Source organism: Mycteria americana, chromosome 1 (assembly GCF_035582795.1).
Source record: "Mycteria americana isolate JAX WOST 10 ecotype Jacksonville Zoo and Gardens chromosome 1, USCA_MyAme_1.0, whole genome shotgun sequence".
NCBI classification, from domain to species: Eukaryota; Metazoa; Chordata; class Aves; order Ciconiiformes; family Ciconiidae; genus Mycteria; species Mycteria americana.
The window spans coordinates 25,063,903-25,083,254 of NC_134365.1; the positions used below are offsets into that span (position 1 = coordinate 25,063,903).

Consider the following 19,352-nt stretch of genomic DNA (forward strand, 5'->3'; position numbering starts at 1 on the left):
TAGAATTTTAGTAAAATTTCTAGACATTGAAGGAGGGCACTGGAGGTAGTTAAATGACTTCAGACCACTTCATCAAACCCATTTCCCAGTCCCTAAGTATTGCCAGCCTGAATTCTGCCTAGAAGGGAGAAGTACAAAATAATGAATGGCAATTAAAGTGAACTGAACATTCCTCTAGTATTTAATCTTTTGAAAAATATAAGAACATAAGAAACTAAAACTATAAGGCTAAGAGACAACTAATGGTTACAGGAAATGCAGTGAATGGAAGGTGAATATTTTTTTTGAGGGGTCTGCTTTAGGAGAATACCACTTTGGCTTTCAACATGAGATAGTCACCAGCAATGGAAAGGATAGCACCCCGTTTCCTTCTTTTCTCCCTCCTTACTCGCTGACTCCATGGTGACTCTTTAGCATAGAATATAGGCAAGACAAATATAATACAGAGCAAAATAACGTATTTGGAAAATACTGTAATTTTACACAGCACATAGCTGGCCTGAATCTCACTATGCAAGTTTATAGCATTTAAAGCATGAATTGCAGATACATGCAGGTAACATAAATATCCCAAATGATATTTTTAGATGTAGCTTAGGAAGACACATTTCTGTGGACAGGTTATTGCAATAGTCTGCTTTCCTTTCACCTTCCTTTTACTTCTCTGGTCCTGGCTGCTCTCAAGAAAAAAAAGAGATGGGATCAGATGGATAGGTCTAATCTAAGATACCAGTTACTGTGTTCCTTTATCTTTACAGTGGGCCTCAGGGAAAGGTTGTCTGTATTAAATACCAGGTAGATAAAAACTGTTGAATTGGAAGAGACTGGTCTGTCCACATTCCCTATTGTGTCACTGTCACTTCTGTGGTTCACTTCCTCTGCATCCACTAGGAGGTCCTGGGTGCTCTGTCTCAACTCTTCTGCGATTTTAACTTCTCATTCCTCCTTTTCTGGTGATTTCACACTTTCTTCATCACAAATGCTCTGCTTGCTATTGCTTGGCTGATAGTCAAAAATATTTATGGCAAGACTTGTAAATTTTGTGAACCTGCAAGCTCTCTTATCACAAAGTGCTACAGATTCAGTGTCTTTCAGAGCACTAGATACAAACAAGGCTAACTTCAGGAAACTTTGCCAATTTGTGATTTAACAAAGCAGTGCAGTGTTTGAACTAGAACTTTGTGTGTCAACATAAAATTTCAACCATGTTAAAGCATTCTGCTGAAAAAATAAAACTTCATATATGTCATACAAAATACACTAAGACATTACCAGTTTTTAGAAACTCTTTGATAGTTATCGCAAGTCCAGTGTGAAAGAGAGGGACATCAGGTACAGAAATTATGCAGAAGACGTACCATGGCTTTTGTTTACCCAAGATCAAATAACCAAAATCAAAGCTGCAGTGAAGAAACTATGTTTTTACAGAGGTGATCAAAACCAGCTGGCTTCTTTTGTGCTGGACAGTCCGCTACATATATATTTTTTATTCATTATTCTACTTGGAACATTGATGACAGAAATAGCTTTGACTTGTGGACTCAACACCATAACTGCGATGAGAAAATTGTCACTTCCTTTTGATAACTTGTTGTCCAAAAGCCATAAAACATTATTTCTCCATGTTAAATCTAAAGCTTTTACCTGTTTTTCTGCACATCTGTTATGACTGACAACCTGTAAATTCAAAGGCAGTAGATATAATATGTGTTTTCTGCTAAATTTAGGCATTAACTTTTCATAAATAAAGGGCTACTATATTGAAATCTGAGGTATTTCCATTAGTGAGGCAGGTTGTATCTGTGGGAGGTGGTGATTTATTTATGCAGATCATGCCTACCTTTAGGGAGACTTTTTTAATCTATCCATGCCAGCAGCCAATCTTCACCCATCAGAAGTCCAGCCATCTATTAAGCATCTGGCATAATAATCTGGAAAGGATATTTTATCAAATGAACTACAGATAACTGCTTTTAAATGCTTAAACTGACTATACATAAATCATAACTGGACTCTTGATATGAAACTGGGAGTGGTTTTCTTCTGAGGTATCTCTGCTACTTTAACATTGCTTTTGGTAATGAAATAATATTAAGCAAATAGTCTTAGTTCCATCTGCAGACTGGATCAAAAAGGTAGTCCTGAGATTGGGGATCACGGGCACGGGAAGTGAAGAAAGGGAGCCCCAGGTTCCTAGCGTCACTGCATCTTGCAGCCTCCACTGCTGAGTCTTCCTAAGGAACAAACTGGTTTCCACCAAAGAGACTGCTCAGGAAATAGTCAGGTATAGAGAAAGTCCCACGCTCACAGGCTTTTGTCCAAATGGCATGGACAGTCCTATCCAGTTGCTAGGGCTGGATGGATGGAGAAACTAGGACTGGTGACCAGTGCCTGTAGGGAGTGCAGAGGCAGATCAGATGAGTTGTGAGTATTGGCCAGACAAAACAACTGAAAGCCAAGGAGGGGACATCTGAAATAAGGGGGAGGGCTTGGGAGAAGAGGAGAAGAAAGAAAGAAGGATAAACCGCTCCAGCTCAGATTTTAAATAATGAAGCTGTAATATTTGAAGTCAACATTTACATTAAAGTTAGAACCCTTTGAAGAGTTATGAATATATTTAATTAAAAGAAAAACCACAGTGTCCCTGTAGATACTGTGAAAAGTGGAGAAACATTACATTAATCAGGTAAATTTTATGCTGCAAAGTCCCACAAATCTAAAGTTAAGCCAAATATTTTCAAGAGCTAATTTTCATATGGAATGAAATTAATTCCTGCATAAAGCATCAAACCTGTTGACTCCTGAGACTCAATGAAATCCAGGTTGAGATGTATTTAACTGGCTTAACTTGAAGTATACAAAACAGCATTATCAACAATTTTTTTTTTTCAAATATAATTTAAAATGTTAAAAATGTAAACTGTAAAAAAATGTTCCTTATTCTGGATTATCCTTTCAAATGGTAAAATCAGTATATACATACCAGTATATCTTTGGCACAAATAGTAGTTTATAGAACTAAACTGAAAAAATACATTCAAGCTCAAGTGTCACCTATGGAATAGAAGAGGTTACCTGATACAGATAAGACCACAGAGTTGCAGCTGTTTTATGCCTTTCAGGAATGATTTTTCTGTGTAAAGAAAACCTTTAGAATTTCAAACACGGCCAGGAAAAAGAATATTTTCACTTTTGTGGGTCATTTATATTAAGGTCCTCAAAATTAGAATTAAACAAAACAGATTAAACATCCTTATCTTATAGGATGAAGAACTACTGAAAGTACGAGTATCATTTGCTTCTAAATCATATCCAGTGGAAGCTGTGACAGTGTTATATTCTGCAGTTGCTATATTGAGTATAGTATTTCTGAAGGTAGATTGAAAATCTTCTATTTCAGGATGTGTAGATAATGTCACCCTACTCTGAGAGGTAAATGAAAATACAGTTCTGTTAGACGGGATCTTCTCTTCAAAGGCTTCTATATTAGAAAGTGAATTTGAGGATATGTGAATGCAAATATCTTCTGAAATGCAAGCATGGAGGTAATGGATGTCATTTATATCAGCTCTAGGTTCACAACTGTGCCCTGCATAGCAGTGGCAATCAAATTTTTCTATGAACGTTTGCAGATCCTGAAACGCTGGTTGCCCTTGCAGAGTGTATTTTCCATCCTTTGTCATTTGAATGACAATATTCTCAGGGTTCAAGTGAAGATAGTCACTGGAATTCCATTTTTTCCGTGCGCAAGCACCAGAGTCCTGGCATAACACTTGGCTACAGATTCTGGCTGCCATCGTGACATTGATGAGGTATGGGGTCAAAGTCCTCCTAAGGTAGTTGTCCAGAGTCCTACAGGTGTTCTGTGAAAAGAGCATCATATCTGCAGTGTTTAGTATGGAAAGCATTAAAATGCTGTCATTCTAATAACAGTACCGTAGTGAATATCTATGAATGTTTCTCCTGAGGTTTTGATGATAGTTATAACTGGTTGTTGGAAGCAAGCTTATCTGAAGCCTATATATCTGAAGGATCACAGCAAATTTATGTTGGGTGGTTGCTGTTGGTGGTTGGATGAAAAGCACTTGTATCAGAAAGCGGATGACTTTAAGCTTTCATTTTATCTGTATGTTTCATGTAGCATTTTGAATCAGAGGCATTTAAAGAAGTTACATGAAGGATTGAAGTTCCTTTTTATGTGTCTTGAATGGTTTGAAGGGATCTTGAAAAAAAACTCACTTCTTCAGCCTGAACAAATAATTTTTCTATCAAGTCATCTCTGTAAGACTCTTCAGTTTTCCCCTGATCTGAATAGCTAGGCTGCAGGAGTAGGGAGCTTTCATGGCATTTTTGAATGGAAAGCATTTTAGGAGGATGGTCAAATGGAAAGTACGCTACGAGAATTGATCATTCTAACTGATCATGAAGTTGGCATATACTCTGTGTATGCTTGGCACAGTTTAATAACCCGAGGCTTTGCAAACTCTTCCTTTGTTTCCAATGCTATGCCTCCTTAGGGTGTTTGCCTAATACCACACATAGATACAGCTAATATTTACATCTATGGAGATCACTTCAGTGATTCTGAGGTATATGTAGGTTTTTTGTTTTTCTTTCAGGTATAGATAAAAACCCTGCCTGAAAATTTTGGTTGATGCAATTCTTGCAGAAGTGAGGCTCACAGTAATATTTCATTGCTGAAAGGCTACTGACTGTGATAGCTGTAAAAAAAAGGTGCCATTAGTTCACAAATACATAGTCTGACTGGGCTGTGGAATATTCTATTTGCTCATACAAATCTTGAAATTCAAGCAATAAAAGTTGTTGCTCCTCTATGTTCTGGTATTGGGGTAAGGGGCAAAAAAGCTTCAGGTGCAACTGATACGCTTTCTCAAAGGCAGGCACATACAAAAAAGAGTCGAAGTGGGATGCTTTTGGGAGTGTGACCCTTCCAGAGCTGCAGAGCTTTATTTGGCCTGTCTTTCTGTGACAGGAGGCCCAGCAGTGCTGAAGAGTTTCCATTCTTTGCTCTTAGAAGACTTCAGAAGAGTCTTCCCATACAGTAGTTTATTATACCTAGCTTGCCTGGGTATGAATGAGCTAGTTCGAAAGATTTATTTGAACATCCTTATAACAATGTTTCTCAAACTATGTATTTGACCTTCCTAAAACAAACTGGATTTTTTTCTTCTGACTCAGATCTCTCTTACAATGAAACTAATCAAAGTACTACTTAAAACACACAGAACAGGCTAGAGCTGAATTTTCACAGACTGACTCCTCCTAGTGCTTTAAATATTGTTGCTAAGTGCATCACTTTAAAAAGCAGACAGGTCTTTTAAAAATTGTTCTGGGCAAGCACAAGTAATTTTTCTGTACCTCATGAATGGAATATAATGAAGATAGAGGAATTCTTTCCTTAAATTAAACAACCTGCCTACAGTTATCGTGGTAGCTTGTCCAGTTACTCAGAGCCAACACTGATATTTTGAAAGACTGAACTCTTATTCTGTGTAGTCAGTGACAATATTCATAAGCCTCAAATGTGCTTGTTTTTTAACTAGAGAAGGCTGCTGGCAATATGGAGTCATCATTTTAAAAGTAGAAGGTATGATGTAAGTAATCATAATGCTTTATATCCTTTTAACTTTATTGCTGTTTAAAAATGTCATATAATAATTAATCTGGCATACCTTATTTTGCGTTAAATTCATATCACCCCAGATCACAATTCCAGAAGCACCCAGTGCAGCAGATTCTCCAATGGTGTTTACCAGGTCATCCTGAGAGGAAATGTGCAAAGAATCATACTAATGTAAGTAAGCTGTAACATAAGGGCAAAAGGTATAATGCATATAGTAAATTACATATCCAAAAATAACTACTTTGAAGACAGCAAGCAATTACACATGATGCAAACATTCTGCTCTCAATTACACTATTTTATTCTGGGACTAGGTTGCACAGGTGATGCCAGAAAATGTTGCCAACTATATCCAATTTATATATGTCATCTGGTTAGGAAAACAAGGCTGTAAAACTGAGCCAGTGGTTAGGAATATGACATACACTCCTCCAACCATTTTAAATTTTCTTTTGCTGCGTTGCCTCCTGGCTGCTCAGAGTTGATGGTAACTGGTTTCAGTAATGCTGCCTGAAGCAGAGGCTGGAAAGCACAGCTTTTTTTTTTTTTTTTCCTTTTTTAAACTTAATTTCAGTTAGCAGAAAGTGCTAAAGCAGAAAAGTAGCAAGAGAAAGAGGTTTCACCAACAGGAATCTGTTTTCTCCAGAGAATGGCTCTGGCCTTTTACAGAGATTGATTTGGGAAATTTGTTTCAGTTCTGTTCTCCTTTTAGGGTCAGCTATTAGCCCAGCCCTAACAAAATCTTAAAGCCCATCTGGGATGGGAGAGGGCTATGGGTAGAAAAAGAACAAGGAAAAAACAACTTACTGCGGGGCACAACACATGAAAAGGAGGAATGCAAGGATTACAGGATTTAAATGATTAACTAGGAGGCCAGCAGGAACCCTGGCAGCACTCCTTGCTCCCTGAAGGTATCCATGGAGCTGGGGGGCAGTGCCTGGTGATGCTCTATCCAGGATGTGAGAGGACACCAGACACAATGCAGTTTCCAGGACCACAACCTCTAACTTCCCCTACCTCATGGCCTGGATGACCAGGAAGAGATTCTCCAGATTGGTGGTATCTCTGATAGGGTGGGCGTATATAAAAATGTGAAGGGAAGAGTGTAGCCAGAACTGCAATAAGATGATTAGAGCTTAATCAGAGCCCAACCTTGACTAACCCATGAGATGCTGAAATACCATGTAGAAAGTTACTCAAGTACAACTAAGGACAGAATTTTCTCACTAGCTTTTAAACCCTTTTTTAAAGAAAAGACTCCCTTTTCTTGTTTTTTTTTCTTATAACCTAAAAAGCAGACCTTAAGCTAGCCCAGTTTTACTAATTCTCTTTGGAAGAGGTTACTCAAATTTCTTTCCTCTAACATAATGTACTAAATATGCTTTCTAGCTTTGTAATATTTTGCTACATGTGAGAACTACTCAGAGAATAAAACACTATTCAATAAATATCATGAGGAAGGTTTGAAAATAGACCTCTTAGTGTTCTGTTTGATCAAATTTCTTTGACGGATTAATTTAATTTTTTATACAAAATCTACACACTTTTTTTCTGATACGAGTTACCATATTTGCTAAGTAAGTGTCACTTGGTAATTTCTTTCCACTTAAATTTGAAATATTCAAGGTCTAGCTCCACTCACCTGGGAGAGATATTCCTCATAGACATCTGTGAATACTGGACGTGTATATACAAAAACTGGAAGGGGATGAGTAGAATTGGAGACGTACGAAATTCTAATGGCTTCTTGAACTCTGTTGCGAACAAAGAGTTGAGCATTTCTGGAAGATCTTAAGGCTGTCTCTAGATAGACAGATGGATAAAGTGCTGTGCTTTCCTCCCACAACCAATTAAGCTCATTATTTCTTTCTATTTCAATATCTAAACAGGTTCCGGTATAATTATGTGGGTTTTGTTTGTAATCATAATTATAACAGTCTGGATAAAGGTAATATCCCCACAGACGATTTGGCTTCATTTCTATGCCCAGCTTTAAAGATTCCAACATAATTGATTTTGCTGCAGCTTCAAATTCCATTTTAGCTATAGTCCTGGCTTCGGCTTCTGATAGACTGAGGTCTCTCTGCTGAACCAGTTCAATGGATTCCTGTCTATAAATGTCTTTTGATCCCCAGTTCCTTATCCAGACAGGCCTCCAGTTTTCCCAGTCAATGACAGCCAATCCAAACTGTTCATCTGAAGGAATATAGAACTGGATGTCCTCTTTGGCTTTTTTTAAATGATTCTCCAGCAGCGAGAGTTGGGGGAGTCCTCCATTGAACGCCTCTCCTGTGACTTCGTTTTTGTAAGGATAGTAGCCAAGCCTGTCTGGATAGAAGAGAGTGATGTTTTGCCCAATGGATGTCTTCAGTGTGCTTCCAATGAGAGAAAAAAATGTCATGTCCAGCTGCACTCCAGTCCTTTCAGTACAAAGTTCTGTAGGAGCATTCCAGATAGAAAGGAAAGGTGAATTAGAAACAAGTGGACGAGCTCGTATGTTCAGAGATGAGCAGCAAGAAACTAGAAGGGTGGCCAACACCATGCCAGATGCTATAGGATATGTACAGGTAACACAGATACCAAAACTTTGTATTTGTCTTAGAGTTTCCATTGTAGCATATGCAGTGACATTAGGTGCTTCTGATCAGACAAAAATTAAATGCTCTCTGGGTGTTCAGAAGGTTGGTAGTCTGTCAAAAGCTTTACCATACAATATATTTCTTCAGATTAATACCTATTGAGCAATATTCCTTAGGTGTAAAATAGGGGTGTCCTTTATACGAGTCTCTCTGTTGTTTCAAACTGCAGAAAAACTTTCAACAACTTCCGAGACCTAATGCAGAAAAAGAAACAAATGTAGATAAAGTAAGAGATGATAAATATTTCATTTCTAACCATGAAAGAAATACCATTTGTGATTTTGAATACATGTAATCTTTGAATAAAATTCCTCTTTGAAGGAAAAGCACAATGTACAATCATAGAGGAAATAAACTCTCTCTATATAAAATTGTATGTATATAAAAAGTAGATATAAAACTGACAGTGGAATGGTATCCAGTGAGTCATGGATCAGAATGAGTATGCTCGGTAGTAGTCCTGATTGTGCCAGTGACTGATGTCTGTAAATATGAGCAGTCTCACAGTATCTTTTCTTAATCAACAGTAATCTACACGTAACGTTTCTCACCTATCGCAAAATAAAGTTCTAGGTCTTAATTCACTAATTTTACAGAGTGCTTAAGGGAAGATACAAAACTGGAACCTGGACTGTTGTACACATGCAAGAAAACAATCCACATACACTCATTTAACTCAGAGAGGTGTCTGAAATACTATAGGCACTCTGTCTTCTGTCCAGAGCTCTTTTAAACAGGCTCAAAAGCTGTGTATCATCTTGGCATATGGCCATCTGTATGTTGCTTGAGGCCATTTGAGGCCTACAGATTAAGTGACCCCAGGTCCAAGTCTGCCCAGGAGTGTAATTCATTAGGAAAGCTGAGGTTGTCCATACACCCACAGTGAGCAGTCACACTTTTATTCAAAAACATAATGGTAGTGGCGGTACTTATGGTGCCATCAGCAACTTTTACATAGTAGTCCAGTAGCTAAAGCATTCCTCTGTACAGTAACTCACCCGAATCTATATTCCTGCTGATTTTGAAATGGTTCAAACCTGGATCTGTCACTTTCTATAGAGACCTCATTATGAGGCCATGGAGTATCTAAGGAGCATATAAGAGTGTGCATGAAAATATAGGAGTCACCATGAAGTGGGCCACAGGGTGGCTGGAAATGTAAAATCTCTGAGGACAGATTAAAAAAAAGCAAACAAGGTTTTGGTTTGCATTTACTGAGTTCAGCTGGGAGTGGAAACTGCAAATCTCTGGTGCCTACATTATCTCTCTCCCTCTCTTTGTCTTTTCTGTGACTTAGTGTAAATTTATAAGCAGTATGGGCACAGAATCGTAGATCTCTCTTCCCCCAACAGTGCATACAGACAACAGGTTGCAGTTATTATCCATTTGCATTTTTTCATCATCCCTCTGGCTGCATGATTTTTCTTTAATTTGTTTCAATAAAAGATCAGTACGCCTCCATCCATCAGATTGTTGCATACCCATAAAAGCTTGACAGTATAATGAGAGGTTGATGGAAACTTGAACCTTCCCAAATCCAGCCTCAAGCCAGGTTCACAGCAGAGATTGTTGTAGTAGTAGTACAATGAGATTCACTATGTGTTCACTGAGTTTGATCACATCTGAATCTACTGAAAACTCCAGATTTGCTTTGATTGTGGGAGAAAAGCACATGTGAAAGGAACTATCATGGCGGGGGTGGGGGTGGAGAAGGCAGAGCAGTGTGACTGATAGCATAGCAGCATAGCTTCTGCCAGAATGGTGAAATCTAGACCTTTGGAGGACCAAAAGAATGAAAGAACCTATGTCAGTAAATGGACTAGATCCTGCCTCTGGTCACGGACATAACACTGTCTAGAGATGATTCTGGGATTCTTCATTCGAGAATAGCTTGCCTCTTCTGAGGACTAGGCGGAAATCAAGGACAAATGGAAAAGTTGTACAGAAGGAGGAGATCTCTAGGAGTCGAGTTTCCCAGAGGAGGAGTTTTGCATTACAGGGCTCTTCAAAAAATGCCAGAACCCAAACACTTAGCTTCCCAGATTAGCAAGTCTGTTTAGCAGACCCCACTTTGCATGTTCCTCATCCATCACTTCGGATGCCAGCAGGCAGTAGGGATATTTTCCCTTTTATTCTTTTTCTTCCTGGGCGTGCTGCCAGCTCTTGGTCATTGTGTCGGTAGAGAAGCACAGAGCTGCTAGCAATTCCTTTTGCCAGGTTCCCAACCTAGCTGAGGAGGGACCAACAGCCAGTTCAGTTTTCTTGGCTTAGAGGTACCGGCACATGTGAATGAAACCAGCTACTCAAAGACACAAGCATGTACAGCCGAAAGACTGGAAAACAAGCACCAATAGCAAGGATTCTTGGAAGAGCGTTTGGCAGCAGAGGAGGAATTTTTCTTCAAAACAGAAGCTTATAGTCCTGGAGTAGGAAGTGCAAGTAGAGGTGTCTATGATGACTGCTTATTGCTTTCATATTAATTAAAAAAAAAAAAAAGTTTGGATCCTCTTTCATGATCAAGCTCTGTAGTTCTCTTGGGATGATGAACAAGCAGCAGTAGACAGGAGTTCTCAGTTCTGTTTTGCATTCCCTCACCTAGCGTTCGATGGTCCGTTTCACTTTTATCTTAGAAAAGCCTTATCAATCACAAAAGGCAAACAAGTTCTCATTAAAGAAGCAGCAGCTGGACTGAAATCTAGACAGATATTTCACCATTCCACAGTTGCTGATGTGGTAACTAAAGAAACCCTGCCAAGAAGCAGTTTCATAAGCTAGACTTAGATTATAGATCTGATCACCAGGAAAGAAGGTATGCTCTGTTCATTTAAATTGCTCCAAGAGCAATACCTCATTTGCATGGCGTCTGCTTGATGAGACTTGTAGGAAGTAGGGCTTCGTGCACTTCCCCAACTGCCCAGAGATGACAGCAGGAAAAAGCCATTTCTCCTCTGAGCAAAACAATCTCAGCCTCTCCTCATATGAGAAGTGCTTTAATCCCTTATTCATCTTTGTAGCAATTTGCTGGACTTGCTGCAATATGTCCATTTCTTTCCTGTACTGGGGAGCCCAGGGGTGGACACAGCACTCCAAGTGTGGCATCACCAGTGCTAAATAGAGGGGAATAAACACATTCCTTGACCTGTCAGTGACGGATACTCTTGTTAATGCCACCCAGGAGGCTGTTGGTCTTCGTTGCTGCAATGACGCATTGCTCACTCTAGTAAACTTGGTGTCCACCACGACCTCCTGGAGCCTTTCCTGCAACTGCTTTCCAGCCAGTCGGCCTGCAAGCCTGTACTGGTGCATGGAGTTAGTCCTCTCCAGGTGCAGGACTTTGCATTTGCTTTTGTTGAACTTCATGAGGTTCCCGTCAGCCTGTGTCTTCAGCCTGTGGAGGTCCCTGTAAATGGCAGCATGATCCTCTGGCATATCAGCTACTCCTCCCAAGTTTGCATTGTTGGCAAACTTACCACTGGAGCACTCTGTCCCATTGTTCAGATAATTAATCAAGATGTTAAATAGTATTGGACCCAGTATGAACCTTTAGCATATATCACTAGAAACAGGCCTCCAGCTGGACTTCCTGGCACTGATCACAACCCTTTGAGCCTGGCAGTTCAGCCAGTTTTCAGTTTCACTGTCTGTTTATCTAGCTTGTACTTAATCAGTGAGAATGTTACAGGAGACAGTGTTGAAAGCCTTGCTAAAATCAAGATCACCAATATCCACTGCTCTCCCCTTGTCCACCAAGCCAGTCATCTCTTTGTAGAAGGCTGTCAGGTTGGGCAGACATGGTTTCCACTTTGTTAATCCATGCTCACTACATCCAATCACATTCTTGTCCTTAATGTTTGGAAATGTTTTCCAGAATTATTTGCTCTGTCAACCTCCCAGGGATTGAGGTGAGGCTGGGCTGACCAGCCTATAGTTCCCTGGATTGTCCTTTTTTTGCCTTTTTTAAGATCAGAGTGACATTTACTTTCTTCAAGTCCTCAGAACCCTCCCCTAATCACCCTGACCTTTCAAAATTACCAAGAGTGGCCTTACAATGACATCAGCCAGCTTCTTCAGCTCATACAGCTCCTCGTGAGCACATGCCATCATGCCCCATAGACTTGTGCATGTCCAGTTTGTTTAAATGTTCCCTAACCTGATCCTCTTCCACTGAAGGTAAGTCTTCCTTCCTCCGGTCTTTCCCATGGGTCTAAGGAGCCTGGGGTCCCAAAAGGCCAGTCTTTCCTTTAAAGACTGAGGTGGAAAAGCCATTGAGTACCTCTGCCTCTTCTGTGTCCTTTGCCACTAGATCTCCTGCCCCATTCAGCACTGGGCCCACATTTTCCCTGATCTTCTGCTACTGATAGAGCTGTAGAAGCTCTTCATGTTGCCCTTCACATCTCTTGCCAGATTCAGCTCCAGGTAGGCTTTGGCTTTCTTAACCCCATCCTTACATGCTCAGATGGTATCTCCGTATTCCTCCCAGTTCACTTGTCCCTGCTTCCACCTCATGCGTGCTTCCTTTTTATGTCTGAGTTTTGTCAGGAGCTCCTCCTGCCTTTGCTTGATTTCCTGCATGTGGAAATGAACTGGTTTTGAGCTTGGAAAAGGGGATTCTTGACAATCAACCAGCTCCTTGACCTGTCTTCTCTCCAGGGCTGTGTCCCATGGGATTCTTCCAAGCTGATCCCTGGAGATGCCAAAGTGTGCTCTCCTGAAGTCAGTGGTTGTGATCCTGCCATTTGCCTTATTCCCTCTTTTCAGGATCCTGAATTCCACCATCTCATAGTCACTGCAGCCAAGACTGCCCCCAACCTTCACCTTCCCTGTTTGTAACTATGACATCCAACAGAACGTCTCCCCTTGTTGGCTCCTACATTATCCACAGTGACATTTCCTGAGATGGTACAGACTGAAACTTCCAGGACAGACTAAAAGAATTCCATACAGAAATTCTGGGGGGAAATATTTTCCACTTATGCAAATACAGCTTATTAAAATGAAATACAGTTATCACACGTAAAGAGCTGAATACACTGACATTTGCCAGGACAGTGATCCTTTACGTGATTGGTTTTGTCATAACAAAATGGGATCACCTCAGAAAGGAGTTGTAGGAGTACTTCAGCTTTTACTATGCCTCTGGCTCTGGTTATGAGAGATTTCTTGCCTCCATCAAAGTCAGAAAACTACAGGACACAAATTTTATTCTTTGTAAGCTTTTTTTAATAAATGGATTTCAGTAATAGGCTGATTTGATGTAGAAGAAAAGAGGAAAAATTGCTTTGAATAGTATATTTTGGTTTAGCTAGAACTCATTTATTATTGGCTAATCTTGAAAAGTTTGGTTTAACTGATTGTTGGGAAATGGTTCTGCTCCAAATCTTGCTGTAATGTACTCCGCTGGCTAGAAGTTAATAGATTATTTTACTTGATAGTTTCCAGTTAAAAGGATTGCCTTTGGCCCAGCCTAACGATGACAGCTCTGATAAATGTTACTCTTTTCAGTCTCCTCGAATGTCGGTCTAAGTGAGTTCAGTCATAAAGCTGCCCTCATCTTTGTCAAAAAGTCAGTATCTTTACAATATATTAACACTAATTGCTCTGGGGCTACCTGACTAGAAGTACATACTGCTGTATCTAAATGCCCTTAGTCTAGGGAAATAGCTTATTCTTTACATTTTCCCAAATTTGGCATTTGTAAAGGTTACATATTAGAGGAAATCATATTAATTTTCTTGGTTTAATTATTTAATCATTTTTCACAGCATAAACTGGACTGCAGAAACACACGTGATTGAAAGTGCAAGTATGCTCCTGTATTTTGGTAGCTACACAGTCATAGATCTGAGCCATGCCATGTGACCCTGAAAAAAAAAAAAAATGCCCCACTTGGCCAAAGGCAGTTAGAAAATAAAAGGGAGAGGAGTACTATACATATGCTTGAACATCACACAAATATTATGTATCACAACCAGATGATGTGTCCCATCAAAAATCATTGATTATGCTGTTTGGCTTACATTCAAGAAGTGCCACTACATGTTAGAATTCAGCTTTGGTTTTTTTTTTATGAAAATTAGACGTGAGAGTCCATGTTTAGCCTTGAAATAATTAGACATCGCTTAGTCAAGTTAGATCCACTAACATTAAAAATAAACTTAAGCCAATAAGCACAACCAGTATCTGACATTCGTATGTTGATAGTCTAAACTACGCTTCTCAAATTTCAAGCAAAAGTCCATGAAGTCTCACACTTTCCCTGTTTTAGTTTGAACACTGAGAAAGCAGTGGTGCCCTTTGTGACTTCCAAGGGAGAAGACAACTGTTACTGAGCTGTGGTATCTGGTTGAAAAACAGCATGTAAGAACACTTCCAAGCCTGAGATCATCTATATAATTATCATTTTAGATTATAGATGACATAGTTTTTAAGTGTTTATTAACCGTTTCTTGCATTGCAAACAATGTGTGTGTTACTGCCTATTAATTAATGACATTAAATAACAACACAAAATACTTATGTGAATATTGGTTGGTCTTTTCCCTGTGCTGAGGAAAATATGGATGCAGAAGTTTGCATGTGGAGCTGCTTTTTTTGATGGGGCAGAAGAATCTAGCCCTTTAAGTCTTTAAATCCCTGTAAAGCTGTGGTGTAAGATGCATGGTCAAATACACAGATGGGACCGGAATATTGAGGATTTAGTCTCTATTCTTTCATTTTCATATAAACACTAGCTATGTAAGTATAAAAATAACTCCCAAAAATACAGACAAAATACGGTACTAGACAGTGTAACTTTATAAGTTCTTGGGACAAGTTGCTTTGTATCTTTCTTTATCTGAAGGCTATAAAAATATAAAGTTGTGGAAGATGTCTAGAGACTCAACTCCAGCTTCTGTCAAGAGATCGGCACTGCTTAAGTCCTAAGGAGAAATAGACTAGACTCCTAAGGAGCAGAGGAACAGACTAAGGATACGTTTAATTAAGTGTTGACATATTTAAACTTGGAACCTGAAGCAGAATCCAAAGCTTTTTTTTTTTTTTTTAAAAAAGTACCAGCAATACTGATACAGTCCATAGACTTTCTCCAAATAGGATCAAAGCAGCCCACACCGCTAGCAAAGAGCTGTCTGAGGTCAACGCTGCTGGAAGTTCAACTTTGAGAGGATTTAAACCCTCCTGCTCTTTTTAGAGGTGTGTGTCCTGGGCTAGAGGCTGTTTGTTCATTACGAACAGGTGTCAGAGTCATGAAACAGCCACAGAAAAAAGGGAAGAATAACCTTGTAGTTACATTGCATTCCCCACTTGGGTCATTTTGGCATTTCTAAAAGAGAAGGCAATGATATTCAGTTAACACAAACACACGCAGGTGTTGTGAGGATAACATTAACACTTGGGAGGAATAGGAAGCTCCTCAGAAAGAAGGTCCACCGCTGGAAGTGTGAGCCATCTGTGCTGCACAGCTGATGGCAAGTTTAACCTGATCAAACATTAAGTGTGAAGGATGGTCTTTGCATAGTAGGATTTAGCCTCATTGTTATGAATGCATTAAGCTGCGCTTGTCTGTGAAGTCAGAATTTGGTAAGCACTTATTTTGTGCTTACCAAAATAATGCTCCACCCTCACTTCAGTATAATCTTCTCAGTTGGGCTAGGGCAACTGTTTGTGAGGCTACATAATGAATTGTTCCGGTTAAAAACACCTCAGCCAAAACAAAAGAGAGGAAGGGGGGGGGGGGTTATGACTAAGTACATGAACCAGCAAAACTGGCTAGTTTAGCCAGCATGTCTGATTCAAGAAATGCTTGTCAAACTACACCCCAGTGCTGTGGCTGTCCTTATCATCAAGGACTGCCAAACCATCTCTTTCATCATTGCTTACTCCCATTCTTGAGTTCTGTTTCTGAGTACAGGGCAATGAGTGCGTGAGGACCTGCAGCCTGAGAAAGCCTCCAAAGAAATTTCTGTGCTGGCATTCCTGATCGTTGCCTGTGGAAGAAATCAAAATATGCCAGTGATGTAAAGATCAGGAGCTGAGCATCCAGGTTGTAGACAGCCCCCCTTAAAAATGTGTATGCAAAAGAATTAGTCAAGCTGCTGTCCAGTTGTTTAAATGTGAGTCTGCTATATGTTTTTACTAATATGTCCCAATTATTTTTTTTTATAGTCTTACGATGACTACTGCAGTGTTCCATGACTAATTTCAAATGTTAGGAAAAACTCTATCCTCTTCATTCTCATTTTTTTTTCCTCTTGCAAGTTCTAATTCTCAATTTTATAAAAATTCTTAATATCCTAATGGCCTGTTTATTGATGTTCTAATTTGTTTTTTAGTAAGGTAGCCAAATAAACTGTCTGAACATATTTTCAAGAGTATTTGGAAAATTTCCTTTGCTGTAGTGTGTATAATTAGGCTTGGCAGAACTCAGATTCTGAAATGACAGTTTCCATTGCAGAGGAATCGGGGACAAGATAAAGAGTCCATCACGTGTCGCTTTGCAGAGTATTCCATCTCACTAAGGTTATTCTGCAAAATGTTCGCTGTCTGCTGAATCTCTAGTGTTTTATGGCAAAATGAGTCCAAACATACTCTCTATAGCAAGATCTGAAATCATTAAAAATATGCATTACGAGTCAATATCATATAAAAAATATAATCATATATCTACCACTAATACTGATTAGTATACAGCTAATTAAAGCACAAATCATCCTGGGAGTATATTTGGATCACATTTCTGTACTACACTACTACTGCCCTAATATAGAATTTTGGGCAAATCACAGACCAGTTTTTAAAAGCAACTAGTGGTTTTCTTTGGTTTGTTTTTAGTCAAATATTTTTCCCTGTATCACAGTGAACCCTCTTGAATAATTCCAATTAGAGGCCTTCAAGGAAAAAAAAAAAAACACAAAGCCCACACCTGTTTTCTCTGGTTTTGCCTGTATATTCAACCTGTTCTTTCTTCTGACTACCTGACAAAGTTGTAGGCAAAATTTTATTTGATTCCCCTATTCTATGGGGACATCAGCCGAGTAAATTAAATAATCTTTGAATAGTTTCATCAAGATAATGCTTTGAATTTCCACCTAAAATGCCCTGTGTGGTGGGGTTTTTTGCAACAGCCTGTGGTATTCCAGTACCATTTTAAAATCTCGTGGACAGCAGTCTTTAAAGAGCTGTAGTGCAGATCACTGTGCACTTGGAGTTACAGTACAAAAGCAGACTTCCTAAGCAGTCTGCTAGATCTTCTCAGTGAGCTCTTCCAAACAAGAAAATGTTATACCTACAAGTGTGCAGACAGTACCAAAGGGAGCCTGTAATATGGAGGATTATAATACTCTATTAATAAGCATGTATGTTCATCATCACCCATAAGAGTATGATTTTGAAAACCAGAAGTCTGAATGGAACATAAAAATACACTATATTCTTTCCTTCTAAGCTTTAACGCAGCACAGAAATAACTGCCATACATGTTTGGTCAAAGCAGGTGGCATTTCACATGTGTGTTAAAAATATATTTTTTTTCCCCCAGCAAATCATTACCCTGTTCTAGGAATTAATATGAAAAAAATTATCTACACTATACAAAAGTAGCCATGCCTTTGAAAGAAGCAAGACTGTTCTAGGGGATGTCTGCAGAAGACGTCCTCTTTTTTTTTTTGCTTAGTCCTTGTAAGTAGTGCAGTTTTGAAATTAACACAGCAGCCAATTCCAAACGTGAACTGTTTCACTCACAAAATGATGCCCTCTTATTTTGAAAAAAGAGGGTCTTTCAAGAAAGATGATAGCGATGTTCCCTTTCAAAAGTAGGGGAGCAGATGTACCCCTGGAGTAAACCCAACCTGCACAGATGAAATTGTTCCTGGATTTTCAGTAGCAACACTTCATAGCCAGAGCAACAGGAGGCAGGGGGGTCCTCAAAAGGAATTATCCTTGGAAATAAATATGTATTATTAACCTCAGTACCAGTTTATATATTAACATCTGTCTTCACAGTATGTGGTTTCAAGTTCGCTTGTGCTATACCTGAATGCTCTCTCTTTTTAAACTTCTCCTGGGAGTATAACTCATTCCATATTCCTTTCTCCCACATGACTGTATATAAATAAATACAATCTGAGGAAAATATGAAACTGCAGTAAAGAAATGAACCTTCCCTCAAGAATAATTTCTCTTTCCTACTGCATCCCTTTTCACCTGCTGTTTCTTCACAACCCTCATAGTCTTTTGTTATTTTGATAAACCTACTAATACCAAGGAGCCAATGTAATTGCCACCCATCCCTGGAGATAAGCGAGAGAGATGGGTAAGCAGATGTCAAAGTCTCAAAACAAAGGTGAGTACAAAGCTATGCAGAACATTGGTGATTTATGAAGGAGACATTAGCATTATCAAGCACCATTTTGGGAAACGGTTATGCAAAGAATTAAACAGTTTCAACTGAAAAGAAAAAAGGAGCACAGTTGGACCTGCCTGAGCAAGCACATTAGCATAACCCTTGGAGAAAGCCTAAGGAAAAGGATTTACAGGAAAGCAGAGGCTTGTAGCTCTGAGCAGACAGCAATTTCTGTTTGTTTGGACCTGCCACTGCTAGGGAGGCAAAGCTGGTGCAGTCCTTACAAACAAACAGCCAGCATACCCGACCTCACCACCATGTCTTCTAACTGAATTAACCTGCAAACCGTCACAAATCTTGGCTGAACAGCAGAGGTGAGAGACACAATGAAGTCTACTGTTTTCAAGGATAAAAGTCCTTAATGTCTTGCACACTGAGAGAGTGAGTTTGGACACTTGCCGTGGGAGCTGGGACTCAGACAGCGGGTGCCATTAAGGCCTGGCTCTCGTTGCCCACGTCCTCACCCTCTCCAAGACTTCTCCTCCTTGGAGGCTTCAGTAGAGACCCACACCAACCCACACCTGTGCTGGGACTGCCCAGCATGCACTCAGTTGTTCATAAGCAACTGATTCAGACCTCTTGCCTCAGATATTTTGTGGATTGCCTTAACCATCTGTAGCTTCATATAAAAAATAACTATTACACTGCAAGTATAATTTACCTGAGTTGA

The 19,352-nt window shown here is 39.4% G+C and overlaps 1 protein-coding gene across 1 annotated transcript; it reads right to left on the reverse strand.

The window, feature by feature from the left end:
• Positions 1–3,203: 3,203 nt before the first annotated feature.
• Positions 3,204–8,255, reverse strand: SPAM1 (sperm adhesion molecule 1). Its single transcript, XM_075491540.1, has 3 exons — positions 7,287–8,255; positions 5,694–5,783; positions 3,204–3,863 (listed from the first exon to the last, which is right to left on the reverse strand). The coding sequence occupies exons 1-3, from the start codon at positions 8,253–8,255 to the stop codon at positions 3,204–3,206; spliced, it is 1,719 nt and encodes a 572-aa protein (XP_075347655.1).
• Positions 8,256–19,352: the final 11,097 nt, after the last annotated feature.

Excerpts from the sequence above, each read along its gene's own strand:
- SPAM1 (XM_075491540.1), bottom strand. The coding sequence starts at position 8,255 with ATGGAAACTCTAAGACAAATACAAAGTTTTGGTATCTGTGTTACCTGT. Across the intron at positions 5,784-7,286 it reads ATGAGGAATATCTCTCCCAG|GATGACCTGGTAAACACCAT; the intron begins GTGAGTGGAGCT and ends ATTTCCTCTCAG. Across the intron at positions 3,864-5,693 it reads TGAATTTAACGCAAAATAAG|AACACCTGTAGGACTCTGGA; the intron begins GTATGCCAGATT and ends CTCTTTTCACAG.